At 36.6% G+C, this 18604-nt stretch overlaps 1 protein-coding gene across 2 annotated transcripts; it reads right to left on the minus strand.

Moving 5' to 3' along the window:
• Positions 1-7954: 7954 nt before the first annotated feature.
• Positions 7955-9491, minus strand: LOC149156369 (galactinol synthase 4-like). Of its 2 annotated transcripts, none has more exons than XM_089443591.1 (4): positions 9095-9491; positions 8651-8971; positions 8413-8547; positions 7955-8308 (listed from the first exon to the last, which is right to left on the minus strand). In XM_089443591.1, the coding sequence occupies exons 1-4, from the start codon at positions 9425-9427 to the stop codon at positions 8051-8053; spliced, it is 1047 nt and encodes a 348-aa protein (XP_089299717.1). In that variant the 5' UTR covers positions 9428-9491; the 3' UTR covers positions 7955-8050. The 2 variants fall into 2 exon arrangements, with proteins under 2 accessions (XP_089299717.1, XP_089299718.1); XM_089443592.1 differs by having other exon boundaries at positions 8150-8322.
• Between the last annotated feature and the right edge of the window lie 9113 nt (positions 9492-18604).

The raw sequence follows: 18604 nt of genomic DNA on the forward strand, positions 1-18604 counted from the left end.
AATTTCAAAGTGTTCGAAAGAGTGTCGAACCTAAATGACTGGATAGATCTCATCTTCCTGATTCCGACACCGTGAATGGTTCGAAAAACAGACATCGTATGGAGGAGTTATCGCATTTTAAAAATGTCCAGTAAACTGCGATTTTCAAGAATAATTTGATTTTTGGAAATATTAAAGAAAGGATATTTTGAGGAATATTCTCTAGAATATTCACTAGAATATTCCTTCTGGATGGACCAATCAAGAGCCGACACGTGGCAAGCCCGGAGGCCACCATGTGGCCCTGAATTGTTATAGCAAAATATATTTTGGGTCAAGTGGGATCGAACCCGTGACTTCCCACGGGCAAACAAGTGCTCTAACCATCTCCGCTATAGGTTGTTTCTTAACAATCTATGGTCTGCGATTATATTTAAACTATAATGGTTTGTGGTTTGGGAATAGATCGCCAGTGGTCTTACCCGCCAGCAGTCCCAGAAGCGAGGTTACATGCTGCCATCTGCTCTGATGGTTATGGTTAACTACCAACTGCCACCGGTCTTGAAGTTTGTTTAACACGCCATCGTTTCCACTAATGGTTACTCCACCCTCAGCGCATTAACATAACCGTCGCCTGGATAAACCCCCCATGTGCGTGCCTTCCAGATATTTCTGCCGATGGTTATGATCAGCTGGTGGTTTAGCTTGGCAGACTTCCAAATTTGGTGTTGTTTTCCAAATTTAACTCTAGTTAAACTGCCAGTTCCAGATTTGGTGGAGGAAAACTAGGAGAAATTGATTAAATGAACTGAAGAGTCAATTTTCGACCTAGGAGAGTGAAACAAGAGTCTATGTAGGCTAATTTGGGTCTTCTGAAGCCATTGGAACAGTCTAGAAAGGCTGAAGAAGCCATCTTCAAGGAGATTTTCATCCAGGGCGATTTTGGAGCTCAAGGCCACCAGGGGTTAGAGACTGTTGCGGGAGCTACTCGTATCCATTCTTAGCAAACAAAAAATCGTTCCTGACTGTAATGAACCTTTTGAATCCAATGAAGGTATTTTCAGAAGCATTTGGAGACTTCTAAAGGTCGAGATGCTGAAGGTAAGTTTCAGGTAGCTTAGAGCCAATTGTGGAGGAAGGCCTAGATCGGGGATGTAGTTCTCGTTTTGATCAAATGAACAGTCATTTGTTGATGTCAGATATGTGCTGGAGATAATGGAAAAGGTTTCAGATACATTTGAAGCATTATGAAGGAGTTTGAGCCATTAAGAAGTTCGGGGAAGCTCAGTGCACCTGCTAAATGAATCAAGTCCAAGGAAGCCTAGATTTTCTTACACAATCAGGATAACCATGACAAGGATATAGGTGCTTTTCTAAGCCCATTGGTATAGTTCAGTAACCTCTAGAGTTGAGTGTGGAACTTGTAAAAGAATTCAAGCCATAATCCCAAAGAGCCAAGTCAAATTGACAAGAGCTCACAGAGACGTAGCCCACGAGATCAAGGTGAACTCCCTATTAAATTTGATGTTATGTGTGATGTTTATTTGTTGCATTATATGTCTGATATATGTGTTTAATATCAGAAGAAACAAATCAAGTTAAAGCACTTAAACAATTTAAAACGAACAAACACATACACCTGTTTCAAGTACATAATTTCGCAATTGTCAACATAAGCTAGATCTTATTTTTTACGCTTTGGAGTGGGAGGTTATTGTAAGCATGACAAGATGTTCAAACCCTCATTTTAGATCTTGAAGTTCCTAAAATTCCACTTAAATTGAAAATCCACTTAAGACTTGGTCTTCATGTTCCTCCTCCACCTCATTTTCATCCATTTATCTATTCACAACTCAATAGAGTTTATAAAATTCCCTCGCCTTCTAGAACCTTGTGGAAAACATTTTAATGAGTTAACCCTATTTGTATTTAAATTGCACAGACTCAAGCTTGGAGAAATCCCTTATTAAAATATAACATGTTCCTAATTATAACCTTTGTAAAAGTTGTCATGATAATACGGGTAACCATATTATCAATTTCACCATTAACATTTCATAAAAGACTCATTGAACCCAAAAAGCTCCTCCCACTAGGGTTGTATCAGGGTACTAATTTCAAAGGTAAATATTTGGTCTACTATCAACACTCCTCATATGAGGAAAACAAATTACATGTATTTTTCCTATGACATTTAAGATTATAGAGAAGTGTTGAGTTGATCTCCCCTGTACTTCTAATGTGTGTTCAACATGAGTTTATCTCCATTGTACTTCTTTTCGTATGTGTTTGAATGAGATAACCATAAATAGAGATGGTAGTCAACTATGTTGTCACCATTGTGCACATGAGTCTAGAGGTGGAACTATTGAAACACCTCCTTCAAGTCCTCATTCTCTGATTATACTTCTCTTTATACATCATGAGTGAAAGGCTTCATATGCATTAGAGTTCCCAAAGCTATTATCTTTGATGTGAGTGGCCTTAAAAGCATGTTGGTTGACTTGTTTATGATGTCCTTATACTTGATCACTAAATGAAACTATTGTAGAAACTCCACCCACTTGTAATGCCTAGTCTATTGTAACTTACTTTGAGCCTGCAAGTACTATAATGGTTGATGATCTATGTGGATTACCATCTTCTTTCCCATCAAATAGTGCTTCCACTTATTTATAGCTTGCACTAGGGCATAGAGATCCTTGTCATACGTAGGGTAGTTAAGAACTTCCCAATGAAATACTTCATGATCGTAGCATACAAGCCTTCCTCTCTACATCAAGATCACTCCCATATCATACCCACTCATATGGCATGGTTCCGACGCAGTCTACACTCCGCGGTTAGGGACCTGCCATAAAGTTTTATTATGTTTTGTAATGCTTTTAACATATTTTCAAAGGCCGAGGGTTAGAGTTAGGGTTGTAATGTATTAATACATAGGGATATGCAATAGGTTTTTAGGTTATGGTTTAGCATAGGAAATAGGTTTAGGACTAACACATGGTTTATTGCTAGGAAAAGTGTTTAGTCTAGCATTTGACATATGGTATTAATACATGGATGTTTATTAGGGAATGGCGTAGGATTTGTACATAGGACTATATGTAGGATTTAGGGTTTTAGGTCTAGAATTTTAAAAACCCTTTTACAATCTTTCATCACAATGTGACATAAAAGCACCTACTTTTCGTCGACACGACGATATTGATCCTTTGCTACGATAATAGCTCACACACATCGTTGAATCTAGCTATATTTGCAACAACAACCCGAACGATGAACCTATGCCACGGACGACACCCATCTCGACACATCAAACCTGCAAAGTTGAATGACAAAACACATGTTGTCGACCAACCTTGGCGGAATTGAACAACCTGATCATAACCAACAATGTCGAAATTGAACGACACCCGTAACTGAGGCGACAAAGACACTGAATACTGATGACAACACTTTGAACATCTGTGCAATTGGATTAACGGATCCTCCTGGAACAGTAAGGATGTCATTTAGTGTACATAAAAGTATTGTTCCATCTGAAATATCCATGTTACAGGATCATTCCATTAAAATTTCTTCGTATCAATCTTTAAAATGTAGTAGTTCCTTGGTACTAACTTGAACCCTTGATGATGTGGATCTTAGATTGAAAATTCATGATCATCGTTCTGCGATTCAAAATTTGTGCTCTGTAATTGTGATAGCATACTCCCCATATGAGATTGGTTCTCAACAACATGTTTCTCCTTATAATCTTGATTTCCTTGCATATCCACATCCCTTTTAGGAGGTATCTCCAAAAGAATATTTTCTATGGAAATCATGGATTTTGTATTTTTTCCTTATTTTCAGTCAACTTCTTTTCTATTCCTTCCTTATTTTAATTCAAATTATTTCTATTCCTTCCTTATCTTCATTCGTCTTCTTTTCCATTTCTCTTTTAGGCTTTTCTCAATAACCTAAGAAATTCACCTTTTTCAACATACTACTATCTACTTCATTAAATTTCTTCTCTAATTGAGATAACCTAAATTCTAAGTCTTCACATTCTTCATGAATCAAGGATGGGACTTCAATAGATTTAATTGGTGTAGTAGATTTATTTTGATGCATCTCGAAAATAATAATATCCCTCTTCAAAAGGGAACCTTCTAATGAACAATTATGTCACTAGTAAGTTATGTACCTTATTTTGGAGGATATCAGAATGGATGAATCTTTATTGATATATCTATAATGGCATTTGAGGCATTTTGGATTTGATTTTTTTTTTGTAATACTCTGATATGTAGATCCTTTAATTCCATAGGTGTGAACTAAATTTGATGTATCAACTGAATGTTATAGTAACTTTCCCAAAACTTACTTATTTTTTGACCTCTTCCCATGAGCAAACTTGTATAACATGCCATGTGTCAAATTCTTGAAATATAACTATAAAATTTGTATCTAAGGTAATTCTATACATCTCTAGAAATTCCAAATATTTCGTAGTCTGAAAACTTATATACAAGAATATATAGCAAATATACCAAGTTGTTATGTTTAAAATTTATTTCATGACTGTTCACAAACCCTAACTTCCATAACATATAAATCCAAAAGTATAATGAACCAACTTTTGAAAATGGAAACAACTATTTCCCAAGATTTCTCCTTAGTACAGTGCAAGTTTCACCTTATGAAGCCTTACAGAAAAAAATTATACCATAAATTCCAAATTAACCTATTTGAGACTGATTTTTGGAGCATAAAGAAACCCTAACTTACTTGGAGCATAATCTTGAAAATATAGCGAATGAAGATTTGTAAATTGGACCAAATGTTCACCACAAATTTTCTTCAACGTGTACAAATTTTCACAATCCAAAGCGTTAAAAATAGGGTATAGTGAAAATGTTGAACTGACATAGGTTTGAGACAAAATTTATGAGCATTTAGAAACCCTAACTTCCTTGGACCATATCTCCAAAAATATAGCAAACAAAGATCTGAAACTTAAACCAAATATTATTTGAGATGTCTTTTCAATCTTCGTTGGGCTTCACCATCTGAAACCTATCAAAAGAAATGTTATAGTGAAAATTCCACAAAGGCTTGTTTGAAGCAATAAAACTCTAGGATCAAGATCTATGATAACAAATGTTATGATCCTTGCGCCTTAAAAAATATAAGAAACCAATATTTATAGTAAAATTTGAAGGAAAAAACTCCTCTTATGCTAAATACAATGAACAAGACAACTTTTTATGATCCTAAAACTAGATCTTCTTAGTATATATATAGGAGACAAAGGACACAATTATAATAAATGGGACCATGAGGGGTTCTAGCATACATAAAAATATAACAATTGAAATGTAATTACTCATTATATGGCTTAATAAGGGGGTTTTGGGTTAACATTGGGATTATATAAGGATTAAAAAAATGAAATATCTACTTCTAGAATTACCGACAATTATATTGGAGCATTTAAAATGGACACGAAAGAAGTTGGATGATAGGTTGGCTAATAATGAGGGATGAATTTTTGTAATATTCCTCTAAACTCCTAATGGAATGGTAATATTGAATAATCTATCAAGTAACAATGCCTCCACATTGCATTGTAGGACCATTCCCCACGTGACAGGTAACCATGGTTCACATATGAAAAAAATGATGGGATGAGGCACCTGGGCTTGGTGGAGATCTATGGCACACATGACTTAGTGAAGAAGGTTTAATCATGAGTCGACAGGCAATCACCCAAGGAATTAGTTGGTAATTGTAGTATGGTGGTCTCAAATAATAATCAATCTAGTATTGAAATATCACTGCGAAGGTGTTATGAGAACTAGAATTGCTTTGATGGAAAATTGTAAGAAGTGTATTGGAAGCTATGGAACTTTCATGGATGTTGGGTTATAAGACAAAATGTGTTTATATTTTTTAGGGTTGTAGGAATAACAATCTCTTCGACTTATCAACTTTGTTATAGTTCATTTATATGGTGATTTTACTTCTTTGGTGAGGTTCTTAGAGGTGGGAGTGATGTAGCCTTCTACTATGATGGATTTGGTTATCGTACAAACCTTTGGATGGTGTTCAAGTCACACATAAAGAAAGTTTGGGTGGCATATTTGGAAAAAAAAATAGCTGGAGTCTTTGGTAGTTTTATTTTGGCATTAAGTTCCAAAGTGGTAGCACACCATCCTACAAAATTTTAGTTCTAGGTAGGTCCTCATCTTTTCATCTTTATTCTTGTGAAGTCTCTTCTTTATTTTTCCTTTTACAACTGTATTCTTGTCGTTTATGGTGGAGGGTGTTATATTTAAGGCTTTCACCTTCTATGTATATACTCCTCCCACTCACTCTTGGTTTATCTCTCCTCAATGGTAGTTGTTCACTACTTTTGATTGTGTAAAATTTGGTCTTAGTCTCTCCTTAGGAGGAGTTCTTGGGTTAAGGTCTCCTTTGCTCTAGCCTACATTATCTCTATTTTCCCCTTAGCCCCAACAATAACTTCGATTTCCCTGAATAGGTCAAGCCTTTTTCAACTATACAGATTTTCCTTCATCTTTGAGTATTTTTCAAGGCCTAATATTATAGATTATTCTTTTTCTCCATCTTACATGGTCAGACCAGTCCACCTTGGATGTTGGAGGGGAAGAATAAATGACTCTCTCCCCTCCATCTCACGAGCCCAATGCACTATCAAACATTCAATAACTATTTTTTTTCACTTCACTCCTGAAATTAGGGTAGAGATTTGAGAGGATGAGAGGGAGGCTACGAAGAAAGAAAAATTATTACTTATGTTGAAGTGGAGGAGGAAGGTGGGGATTGGATATATATAATAGTGAAGAAATTAGCAAACCTAGAATTGTCAACCTGTGAAGAAGAGGATGCTTACCTTAACACCATTCAAGTTTATTCGCCACCTAAGTAGATGCTTTTCTTTGTTAGATTCTTATATAAATAGTGATAACAACACGGCTGTAGGTATAGATAGTAATATGTTTGACAACAGAATATTAAGTAGACAAATAGTGAATTATCTTTTCATTTTTGTGAACAAGATTAAATTGTGCATGTGGATCTACCAAAGTCACCTAGAGGAATCAAATATAAGTCCAAAGTTTCATATTAAATATGGATCTACCAAGTGCACTTAAAAGGATCAAGTCTAGAGTTCTAGAGTTAAGATAGATCTAAATTAGTACTCATGCATTCCATAATGGATTTCATCAAACCTTCAAATAAACTTCACCATAACAAATACTATGAGTTATGCAATACATGGACTTGTAAATAAACCCATGAAATGAGTAAAAGAAACTTGTCTTAAAAAAAAATATTTTTTAATTTTAATTTTAATTAAATTACATAATTTCACATAACATTACATTACATAATTTGAGATAACATTATTAAATAATTTGACATAACATTATGTTACCTAATTTGCCTAAAATTCTCACATTACGTATGTAATTAATTACATAATTTGACATAAAATTTCATTACATAATTTGGATGAAGTGAGAAAAACCATTTTCCTTATGTGGTCGGTAAAAAGGCTTAATTTGGGAAGAAAAGTGCTATTGTAATGAGAACCCTTTTTTGCAACTCGTAAATCATTTTCAGAAGAAAATGTGGGAACAAAAGTGAGAACCGTTATGCAACTCGTAAATCATTTTCAGAAGAAAAATGAGAGGGTTATTCATCAAATATGACTTTGCATCACACGCTCAAAAAATACATTGGTATCCTAGGTTTTGTAAGTTTTATAATAATTCATAATCAAATCAAATTTCCCTCGTTGTTGTACGATTAAATTAAAAAATGCAAAAAATAAAAGAATAGCCATGGCATCGAAATATACAAATGTCAATTTCTCTATTTACAAATATTGTTTGAATTAATTTACAATCGATAACCGTCAGCGAAACGGAAAAACCGTCAATATACAGTATGATCTACCGTATCATATACGAAAAATTGTCCCCGCCTTTGCCAATGGATTATAATCTATACAGATATATTTTACTACACACGACTTTTGGAAATTTGAAATCTCTTAAGCTGCAGGCGGTGCAGGCATTAAGTTGGGGTTTGTTGGCATCACAGCAAGGAATGAATTGGCAGCCACTCGTTCCAGATTATTGGATTTTCCGTCCGCCTCTGAAGTTGGATCTGGAATTGTAATAATATCTCCTGATCCCGAGTGGTCGAGAGAGGGGTCATTGTATATATCCCACCATTTCTGCACCAACATCTTTATATCTTCTCGCTCCATATTTTCCTCCTTCCCACTGTACCTCCACGGCTTCGACCCCTGCACATGATACCCTGCATGCTCAGAACACCGATCTCGTCTTCCATATTGTTTCTATCGAAAATGCAATTGCAGAAATTTTGAGGAGGGAAAAGAAAGCTTACAGCAGCACAATAGTGGACAACTTTGACAGTGTCCAAGTCCACGTTCTGGGGATGTCGCCACAGCATGGCCAGAACCAGATTGTACACCAAGGGGATGGGCTTGTATACCTTCTCAAAAAACATGTTCAAGAAATCCTACAAAACAATATACATATACCACAATTTAGTGCTAAACGGAATCCACTAAACCAAACAAAATTTTGGATGAACCTGACTGAAATCGAGAGTAGATGCAGACCTGTTCTGCGAAGGGCGTTGGCACAGTGGCCATGAGAGTTTCCAAAAGGCAGTCGAAGGTCAGCTGACTCGGCTCAAAAACGAACATTCCAGCATTGAAGTATGGAGAGGGACGTTGCCCTAATTCCACGGGCCACGACACCTTCTCCGGGCACTGCTGGCAGTATCCGATGTTGTACTGCGGAGTGTGACTCCATGTCTTCTCGCAGAAGCAATCCATGACGGCATAGAAATATTTATCCCGCATGTCAAAGAGATGGTCAATGTTGTCAAAGACTTGGATGTCCGCGTCCAGATATACCATCTTGCTGTACTCCTCAAACTGCCCATCACTCAAAACAAAACAAGATTGTTAATAACTATCTATATTCGGGTTATATTTAGTAAAGATATTGTTGTTAAAATGTTATATGCATGATTTCAAATTTGCAAGAAATGAAAATACCTCCCAAATACGGAGTTTGGAGTAGTTAAGGACATAGTAAGGCATTGAAAATTGCACTTGATTCTCGGGGGGATGGATGGGTTGAATCTGGCGAACAATACAACCCTGTCTTCGCAATTGCAGGCGATGATCCTCTGGAACATCGGGCAGCACAGCAACGACAAGAGGATATGCGCTCTTCACCTTGCGGAGACCCTTTGCAAGACCGATGACACCTTTCACATAGTCGCCGGATCCAGCCAAGAAAGTCACGTACGCTCTCATGCACTTCTTCTTGGCCGCCGCAGCCTTTACACCGAAGAGCTGATCTCCAGCAGAAATTTCTGGATTCATGGTGAAAGACGGAGAATAGATATTGTGTAGGTCGGAATTCAATAATCTGTTGGAAAGTAGAGGAACGAATTTGCAGAACAAGAATGTAGTGTGTGTTTTGCCTAAATGGGAGCGTGTGTTTTATAGGCAAAAAGGGTCGGCTGTAACGGATAAAGTAGGTCGAACACAACAATATCCAAATGCAATAGCAAATAGAAAGCTGACAGCATAGCATATACGTGTCATTTCCTCCATGGTCTATGATAGATTCAGGGGTAAGGAGCGGAATTCGGTACGTCCCTCTGCTTCTCCGAAACTTCATAGTCCAAAAAAGGGCACAGTGGAATGGTTGGTATTCACCCGCGACACACACACAAACGCAGACTTTCGGGGAAGTTTACCCAAAGCAATGGCCGGTCGAGTTACGTTCGTGGTTTGGTGAAACTGCTATAGAATCTGGTTATTGAATGGAATATTCGAAATTGGACATTTAGTGGAGACTGGGCTGTCAATATTTAAGTGGACATTGTAACAATGCATTTCAAGGCGTCACGAACGGCACTAACTGCGCCGGTTGGTGTGTGAGTACGTGGAGTAGAGAGAGTGATCGGATGAGAGTGTTTGACGTTGGGGACATTGCGTTATATCAAAAGTTACATAGGAGCAGGAGGAGGTTTCTTATATTAAAAGTTACATTGAAAGTCAGGTTTCTTATTTTACAGGGCAAGGCTAGTGGGAGTGGGGCATATTTCGTGAAGAAATAGAGGACATTGGGAACAGGTGTATAGGAGTAGGATTGCTCGATTTTTATTTTTATTTTTTTTCCCTTCCAGAAATAGAATTGCTCCTGACTTTGCTATGAGGGTGTTTTTAATTTTAAATTTGTTTGTCTAATATAATAAAATAGAGGTATATTTTTTTAGTATAATAAAAATAATTCGACCATAATGAAGAAAACTGTCTTTTACTAAAAAAAATATTGGTTTTTAAGAATTTGATTAGTAAAAGTGTTTGAAGTTTATTAGAGCGTTAAAATTAATTACAGAATTAATAGTCCATTATGTTGATATATCGGGTTTTTGTAATGGGAGACAATGTGAATCTCTATCCCGTCATAAAATCAAGCTGGGTAAGTAATGTCTCTTGTCACAAAATTCCGATGTTATGGCTAGTTTTCAACTTTTATTTTATTTATCTATAGATTTATTTTATTTATCTTTTCATAAGTTATTGATCAGTATTCATTAATTTAATGTTATATAATGAATAATCTAATTCTTTACAATACTAAATTTCATTTAAATTAGCTCAATAAAAGAATAAATTTTTATTCATTATATTGTTTATTTCATAAACAATTTTATGTGTTTTTTCAAAAAAAAATTAACTTTTATTATAAATAAATATTTTTAAATTTTATATTAAAATATCAACGATAATTTTTAGCCGTAGTCTAACCAGACTCCTTTTTTGCCGAGAAAATTGTGGACATTTCAGCATTATTTTGATAAAATCTGGTAGGGATTTTTGTAAATCCAGATTATAGTTGTTAAATTTCAAGATTTTAGGTGCCCCAAAAGTTTTTGATGGTATTGAATCTATTTCGAACAATTCCTTTCGATAGACAACTCCCAACTTTTATGTGTGCATTTTAAAAATAAACATCAAGTTTAATTATCATTTAATATGGTATATGAATTCTATTTTTATCTTAAAACATTTTATTAGATGATACTCTATGTCAAGTGTCCACATTCATGGTTATTAGGTTTATCAATCCAACAAAAATAAAAAATGTTTATTTAGATATTTAAAAATTATCATTAATAATATAAATGGTTTAATTAATTTTGTTTTTCAAAAAAACTTCAATTTATAAATGTTGTTAATTGAGGCATTCAATAGAAATTGGCTGTCTTATTTATAAATATGTTGATGAATGATTTTATATATTAAATAAATTGTGTGTGTGTGTTTTTTTTTTTAAATAATAAGTTTTAGTGAGTTGATATGTTAAATCTCTATGTTAATGATTTTATATATTAAATAAATTGTGTTTTTAATTTTTATTTTTAAATAACAATTTTTAGATATTAGTTAGTTGATATGTTAAATGAGTTTTCTTTTATTTATTTGTTTTTTACGTGATTTTTATTAATTATTTTTAGTTTTAAAATTGTTAAATTTTTTTATAAAATTAAGATTAATAAAAATAATCTACTTTATAACACACTTTTTGTTTATAATATTATTTTACCTCAATTATCATATTTTAAATACTACACCATTATAAAATTTTATTTTATTTTTTAACACATTATTAGAAGTTTGATTATAAAAATATCACTTTAAACATTTTAAACACGGGATAAATTCTATCATATGACATGCCTCCGGACAAATTTGCCTTCTGACAAATTATATATATATATTACAATGACCTTATCCCTACTCGAGCTTTCCAAAGGGTTATTGTTACGAACGTTTGTAGCTATATGCCTTTAGTTTTAGTTTTGAAGTTTTAATGGGAAATGATAAATTCCTTTTACAAGAAATATATAAAATCGGCAGTGTCATGAAATTCGGGTAGAGACTTTTTTTCATGACTTTTTTTAAAGGAAGAATCAGTATTGTTGAGTTCAAACAAATTTTCTCGCTTAATATTTTGTAAAATTTTATATTATGGTAATGTTTTGTTACATCACATTATAAGCTTCTAATATTTATTATTTATAGATGTATATTGAATTAAACAATTAAATTATTTTTTTTAGAGAGAAAAAGCATAATGTATTATATTGAGACAATATAACAGATATCAGATCAGTACAAATGTAAAGCTATAACAAGTTGCGGAGGACTTTTCCCCTCGAAACATAAACCTGGGATGTGTCCCTCCGAGAAAGAAGAAAAACAAAAAATAATCTGAGCATATACACATCTCATATAAGGAGCGCTGCAGAAATCATGAACCATATGCAGATACAGATATGAGGTTCTGTTACCATAGATAGATAAGAAATATATACATCATACAAGTACGATGAAGGAGGCAGAAAAAGGAGAAAACAAAAGGAGAAATAAACAGCAGATCAGGAAAAGACCAGAAGAGATTAAGCGCCTGGGAGAGAGAAGTCCTGTATGATAAAGGATTTCTCATCCAAAATTACCTCCATGGACCATGAGCTTGATTCTAACAGAATACCCTTCTTTGACAAGCTGTCCGCTTGCTGGTTGAGTTCTCTGTAGATGTGTTGGATAGAGCATTCCTTTACAAGACCCCAATAAAACATGATCTTGTCCATCCATCCTGTGAGGTGAGAACTCCTGATAAGGCACTTCCCATTGACATGATCGATCATTACTTTGGAATCCCCAAAAATTGAGATGGATTGAATATCAAGAAAAATGCAAAAAGCGAGAAGACTCGCTAGAGCCCTTGCCTCAACCATGGTTTTTGAGCCCCTTCCTCCATTCCAAGATATAAGATATTGAAGATTCTCATCCATAATAATATGGAACCCACATCCACAAGAATCTTGTTGTGCGGCACCATCAAAAAACGCCCTAGGGGACCTTGAGAGAAGATGTAGCTGTAGATTTCTGTTAACATTTTCCAGTTTGGGTGGCTTTGTCGGCACAGAGTCATAGATGGCAATGATTTGTTGAATTATATCCTTGAGAGACAGTTTCATGTCTTTGAAAATTATGTTGTTCCTCCATTTCCACACACACCATAAGACAATGATAATAAGAGGTCTCCATGACTCTCTCTGTCCGCTCCACCATAAGAAAGCTGCATGCATAGAAACATGAGAAACCATAGGGAAACCATATAAAGAAGCCAGAGCATGCCATATATTCTGTAGAGAAAGGCATTGGAAAAACATATGAAAGTTGGTTTCCTCAGCTGATTCACACATTAAGCATTTGCTTGGCCTGTGCCAATTTCTTTTTTTTAGATTTTCCCAGGAAAGATTTTTATTCTGGAACACCAACCAAGAAAATAGAATTAATTTAGGAGGACAACCTATTTTCCAGAAAACTAATGGAAACATGAAATCAGTGTTTATGGAATTTTGGTCCATCAAATCTTTATAAATATCCTTTACACACACCTGAAGATTTTCTTTGGGCGTCTTCCACATAAGGTAATCATGCGGCCTGGACTTGTGAAATCCGCAGCTACTCAAAGCATCCCTGACAGAATTCCATTGACTTCCCAGGATCTCTGACATACCTAGATCGATAGCTTCCTTCCAGAGAGGAATAGGACCTTGCCATGCTTGTATGAGCTTGTCCCATGTAAAATAACCTTTAGCATGAAAAAAGATTAGAAGCCTTTCGGGAATGATTATACTTTCTCGCCCGCTCATAATGGGATCTATACCAATTAGGATTCTGCTGCCAGTTTGTAAACTCCAATAAAGATTCTTAAGAAAATAGTGCTCTATTTTGCGAAAACTGAGCCATATAGCTGATCCATACCTGGCTCCGATCCTTCCAATTCTGAACCAGTGTTCCATGTCTTTGCCTTTCATGTATTTTTTTTTTATAGTAACGCTCCAAGGCCCTTCCTCGAAGATTCCTCTCCATAGGGATTTGCACAAGAGTGCTTTCCCAAATGATCTCAAATCCATTAAACCCCATCCTCCTGAAGCTTTTGGCAGAGAGATCTTCTCCAGACTAGTAAGATGATATTTTCTCTGTTCAGATTTGCCTCCCCAAATAAAATTTGCAGTAATCCTGTTCATTTTCTGGATTATACTTGCAGGAAGATAAAATATGTGTGCCCAGTGTACGGCAAGCTGCGATAGAACTGCTTGGGATAGAATTATCCTTCCTGCCAGCGATAGAGACTTGAATTCCCAGGCAGAGATCTTTTTATAGTACCTATCAATTAGCCATTGCCAATCCGTTTTAGAGTAACCTTTAGCCTTTAGCTGAAAACCCAAATATTTGACACCCTCCTTGATTGACCTCGTCTCTACCCCAAATAGACCCGAGATCCATATCACTGTTTCCATATTGACATCATTGTGGAAAAGAATAGATTTTGACTTGTTGATTTGTAATCCAGTAGCGTTTTGGAACCTATATAGAATGTCATTTAGACAAATCCACGAGAGTCTGCAGAGCATTACAAAAATGAGCACATCGTCCACAAACAGATTGTGCGATATGTAGTTGTTCCTGCATATTTTCACCGGCTTGCACCTGTTTTCAGAGACTGCCTTGTTTATATGAATGCTTAAAGAATTCATTGCAAGGATAAACATAAGAGGGGAGAGGGGGCACCCTTGACGCAGCGCCCTTTTGGTTAGAAAAAAAGGAGAGGGGATCCCATTTATGATGACAACATAGTTCACGTTCTCTACGCATGCCATGATCCAGCTTATGGCATTTGATCTCAAGCTAATCTTGGCTAATAAGCATCTAATAAACCCCCGATCTAAGTAATCATATGCTTTTTGTAAATCAATTTTCAGAATGGCAGCTTCTGTTTTGTTTGAGAACATAGAAAACAAGCTTTCTTGAGTATTTGCGACCGCATCCAAAATATTTCTTCCCTTTAAAAAAGCATGCTGATCCCTTGTTAGGAAAGAGGCCAATGTTTCCTTTATCCTTTCCGCAATAATTTTTGAAATGATTTTGTATGCTATATTGCATAAAGATATCGACCTATAATCTTGAAAGGAGACCGCATCCGTTTTCTTTGGAATAAGAGCTATCTGAGCGGATGTTGTAATTTGATGTATGCTGCCAGAAATTCTTGCTGCTTCCGCCATCCTCAACAAGTCTTTTTTGATGATGTCAAAAAAATGGATGAAGAACCCTATTGTCCAGCCATCCAGGCCAGGACATTTATCCTTCTTGAAAGTCTTCATAACACCTAAAAGTTCTTCCTCTGTTATGGGCTGAAAGAGGCGCTCATTCGTCTCGTCATCAAACATTTGTGGAACCTAATCAATACCACATAAAATATCCTGAAATCTGCACTCTTCTCTCCTTTTATATTGGTCTCTAAAATGCCTCACGGCTTCCTTTGTGATTTCTTGTTGTGAGAAGAGGAATCCCCCCCGACCATCACTGATTTTCCATATGGTATTTCTTTTGCACCTGGAATTAGCAAACTTGTGGAAACATTTTGTGTTCCTGTCGCCTTCCTTGAGCAAGATCGCCCTACTCTTGAGCCTCCAAAAAGCCTCTTCCTGCTTCAGCAAGTTGTTTTTTTCCTTTCAAGGTCATTTATGCGGCATCTCATGCTAAAAGGGAGTGAATGAGCGGCCAACGCTTTGGATAAACTGTCCAATTCCTTCTGAGTTTCTTTGAGGGCCAATCTGTCTCCCTGTCTTTTTTTAATCTGCCATTCTTTTACTACCCTTCTTATAGAGGATAATTTGTCTCTGAAGGTCATAAATGGGGGCATCATATCATTTGCAGACAATTCCTTCCATGTATCTGATATGACTTCATTGAAATCTGGCGCTTCCAGCCATGATCTGTTGAATTTAAATGGATACCCCTTCTTAAAGCCCTTATCCCTCCATCCAAGATAAATCGGCCTATGGTCGGATATGAACACGTTTTCAATTGATGAATAAGGCATGCCCATTTTATCAATAATGCTACAGTGAACAATAAATCTATCAATCCTCTTAGCGATGAATGCCTTCTCTATTCTTCCATTGTCCCATGTAGGCATCATTTTGGATGGAGTAATATCCACGAGATTCCTGTGCAAGAGTTCCAAATTTATGCGGTTAGCAGGCGGGTCATGTTTTCTGCAATTTCCCCATCATTCGTCTGGGCTTATAGTTACATTGAGGTCTCTTGCAATCATCAGAGAGTCAATATCAAAAATCTCTGAGGCAAATTTTTTTTCCTAGAAAGGAATTCTGTTCTTATAAGGAGCATAGATGTTCATAATGTTAATGGGACAGTCTCTTCCTTTGATGGATGCTGAGAATAAAATGCCCGCGAAGCATTTAAAAGCTTTGGCTCTAATCCAGACAGGGTCCCATAGGACCGCGAGCCCACCCGAAAGACCCTTAGCTTCCGATTCCACCATGTTCCATGAGGGAAACATTTTCCTAAAGTAGGAGATGGACATGTGCTTGCTATGCATAGTTTCCTGAATCAAAATAAATTTTGGCTGAGTTGAGTGAAATAAATTCTTTAACGCCAAAAATTTGAGGTCTGCCCCCAAACCTCTTATATTCATAGAAATGATGAAGGTCATTTGGGAAGATTTTCAGCCACGCTTGCTCTAAGACGCTATATTTCTGACATGTCAAAAATGGGAGCGTTTACAAGAGATAGGTTCCTCATACCTTTGTCTGTATCCTTTGATGACCCTCTAAAATGTCTGCTACCTCCTTTGACCTTCTTTCTCACCGTTATATTTTTAGCAGAATTTGGGCTTATGAGGATAGGAGAAGGATTATTCAGTTTATGGATGGTTAAGGGCTCCAACTCCAAGGACTTCTTACTTAAAAGTAAGTCTAAGTCGCTATCATACACATTTGCAAGAGACGAGACAGGGGAATTAAGAGGGGTTGGGGATAACATCAGTTCTTTGCCTTTCTCTGATGGAGTTTTCCTGGGAGTCGGTGAGGATGATGAGATGAAAATGGTTTGAGATCCCACTGTAAATTCATTGAAGGGCTACATGATTGGGGGGGGGGGGGACAATAAAGCTTTATCATCAATCAGTTCCGGTGGAGGCTTGCTTAAAAGAGATTGAGACTTATTAACAGTATTGCAACTCTTCTTTGATGAACTTTCAGGCTTGTTGCCGGTGCCTTGTGAGTGTTCATGAGAGAGATACTGCGGGGAGTAATGAGACTGTTTTCCAAGTTTTCCAAATTTTCCTGCATAGCTTCATTTTCCGCCGACAGACTGGATGAAAGAGAAAACTTTTCCTTTTCATATGGCAGGGGGGATGATACCCGGGAATTTTGATAAAACATTCTACTTTTTAGCTTCTGGCGTTGCGAGCAATTTTTAATGAGGTGGCCTGTCCTATGGCAGGCAGAGCATCTGAAGGGAATGCTCCAGAAATCCAGTTGTTGATTTATTTTTAGGTCCCACCAAGCAATATCAATTTGGTCGGGGTATCCTCTCCTGTAGGCCTTTTCAATGAGAATCCACACAATTCACTTGTCTTTCTCCCCCTTGCATCTCGGGTCGACATAGATAGATCTTCCAATGGAATTACCTATCTCTGATAGGGTCTACATAGACCACATCTCCAGGGGAAGGTTTGGGAGCTTTACCCAGATCAAGTTGTTAGACGGAGTGTTTTTCAGAGGGTCATACCCAATGTACCATCTATGGAGAGCAAGGAAGCTCCTTTTATGAACCCAGGGGCAAGTCAGAATGGCTTCTACATCACTGGCACTTAAAAAGTGAAAGCAATACCACTCCTTCATAAGACTTGAAACAATGGGAAGATATCCAATCAGTGGTTTCCACTGAACCTCAAGCCATTTTCTCATCGTGGCATCATCCATGTCTGGAAAATGCCACCTGCCCACTAAAGCAAGTTCCTGTAAACTTTCTATATGCTCAGTCAAGTGGACGTTGTCTAGTTTTAATGCAGCAGGCGGGGGAGTGGTTTTGACAGGGTTGCGCGCCTTGTTGTAGCGATTTGCATGTTCATGCATGGCCCTGTTTTTCATTTGAAACACACTTTTATATTTTCCCTTCCTCAAAGGTTGATCTCCCTGAAACCTTTCCCCATTCTTGTCAGCAATAGGCATTGATGGTAGGACCACCACGTCGTCCAGAGTGGATTGCCATCCTCCAGATAACGTGGCACCTCTCCAATCCTTCTCAGCCTGAATTGCTGCCAGTACCATGGCCTCCGTGGCCGAAGCATCAGACCCACCCTCCATGCGCCTCCAAACTCTACCCCCTGGCTAGAAATAAATGGTACTTTGTGTCCTATATAGTTTTCAAATCAAGGACTCATACCCCAAGTAACATGAACAGATGGAAGAACCTAAACATAAAACCCGGATTGAACAAACCCATAGAGAACACTTTAATACTCTTCTGGTAAAAGGTACTGATGACATCAAAGCACGGGGCAAAAATAGACTATGGGAAAGATTTCCATATTAGGATTTTGAGCCAAGAATAAATGATCAGCTGATTGCTCTAAGCATAAAACTTGGATAGAGTATTGCCAAA

The sequence above is a fragment of the Pinus tabuliformis genome, chromosome 9 (assembly GCF_031772625.1).
Source record: "Pinus tabuliformis cultivar Carrire ecotype Pingquan chromosome 9, CPIR1, whole genome shotgun sequence".
Classification (NCBI taxonomy): domain Eukaryota; kingdom Viridiplantae; phylum Streptophyta; class Pinopsida; order Pinales; family Pinaceae; genus Pinus; species Pinus tabuliformis.

Excerpts from the sequence above, each read along its gene's own strand:
- LOC149156369 (XM_089443591.1), bottom strand. The coding sequence starts at position 9,427 with ATGAATCCAGAAATTTCTGCTGGAGATCAGCTCTTCGGTGTAAAGGCT. Across the intron at positions 8,972-9,094 it reads CCAAACTCCGTATTTGGGAG|TTTGAGGAGTACAGCAAGAT; the intron begins GTATTTTCATTT and ends AGTGATGGGCAG. Across the intron at positions 8,309-8,412 it reads TTGTCCACTATTGTGCTGCT|GGGTCGAAGCCGTGGAGGTA; the intron begins GTAAGCTTTCTT and ends TATCATGTGCAG.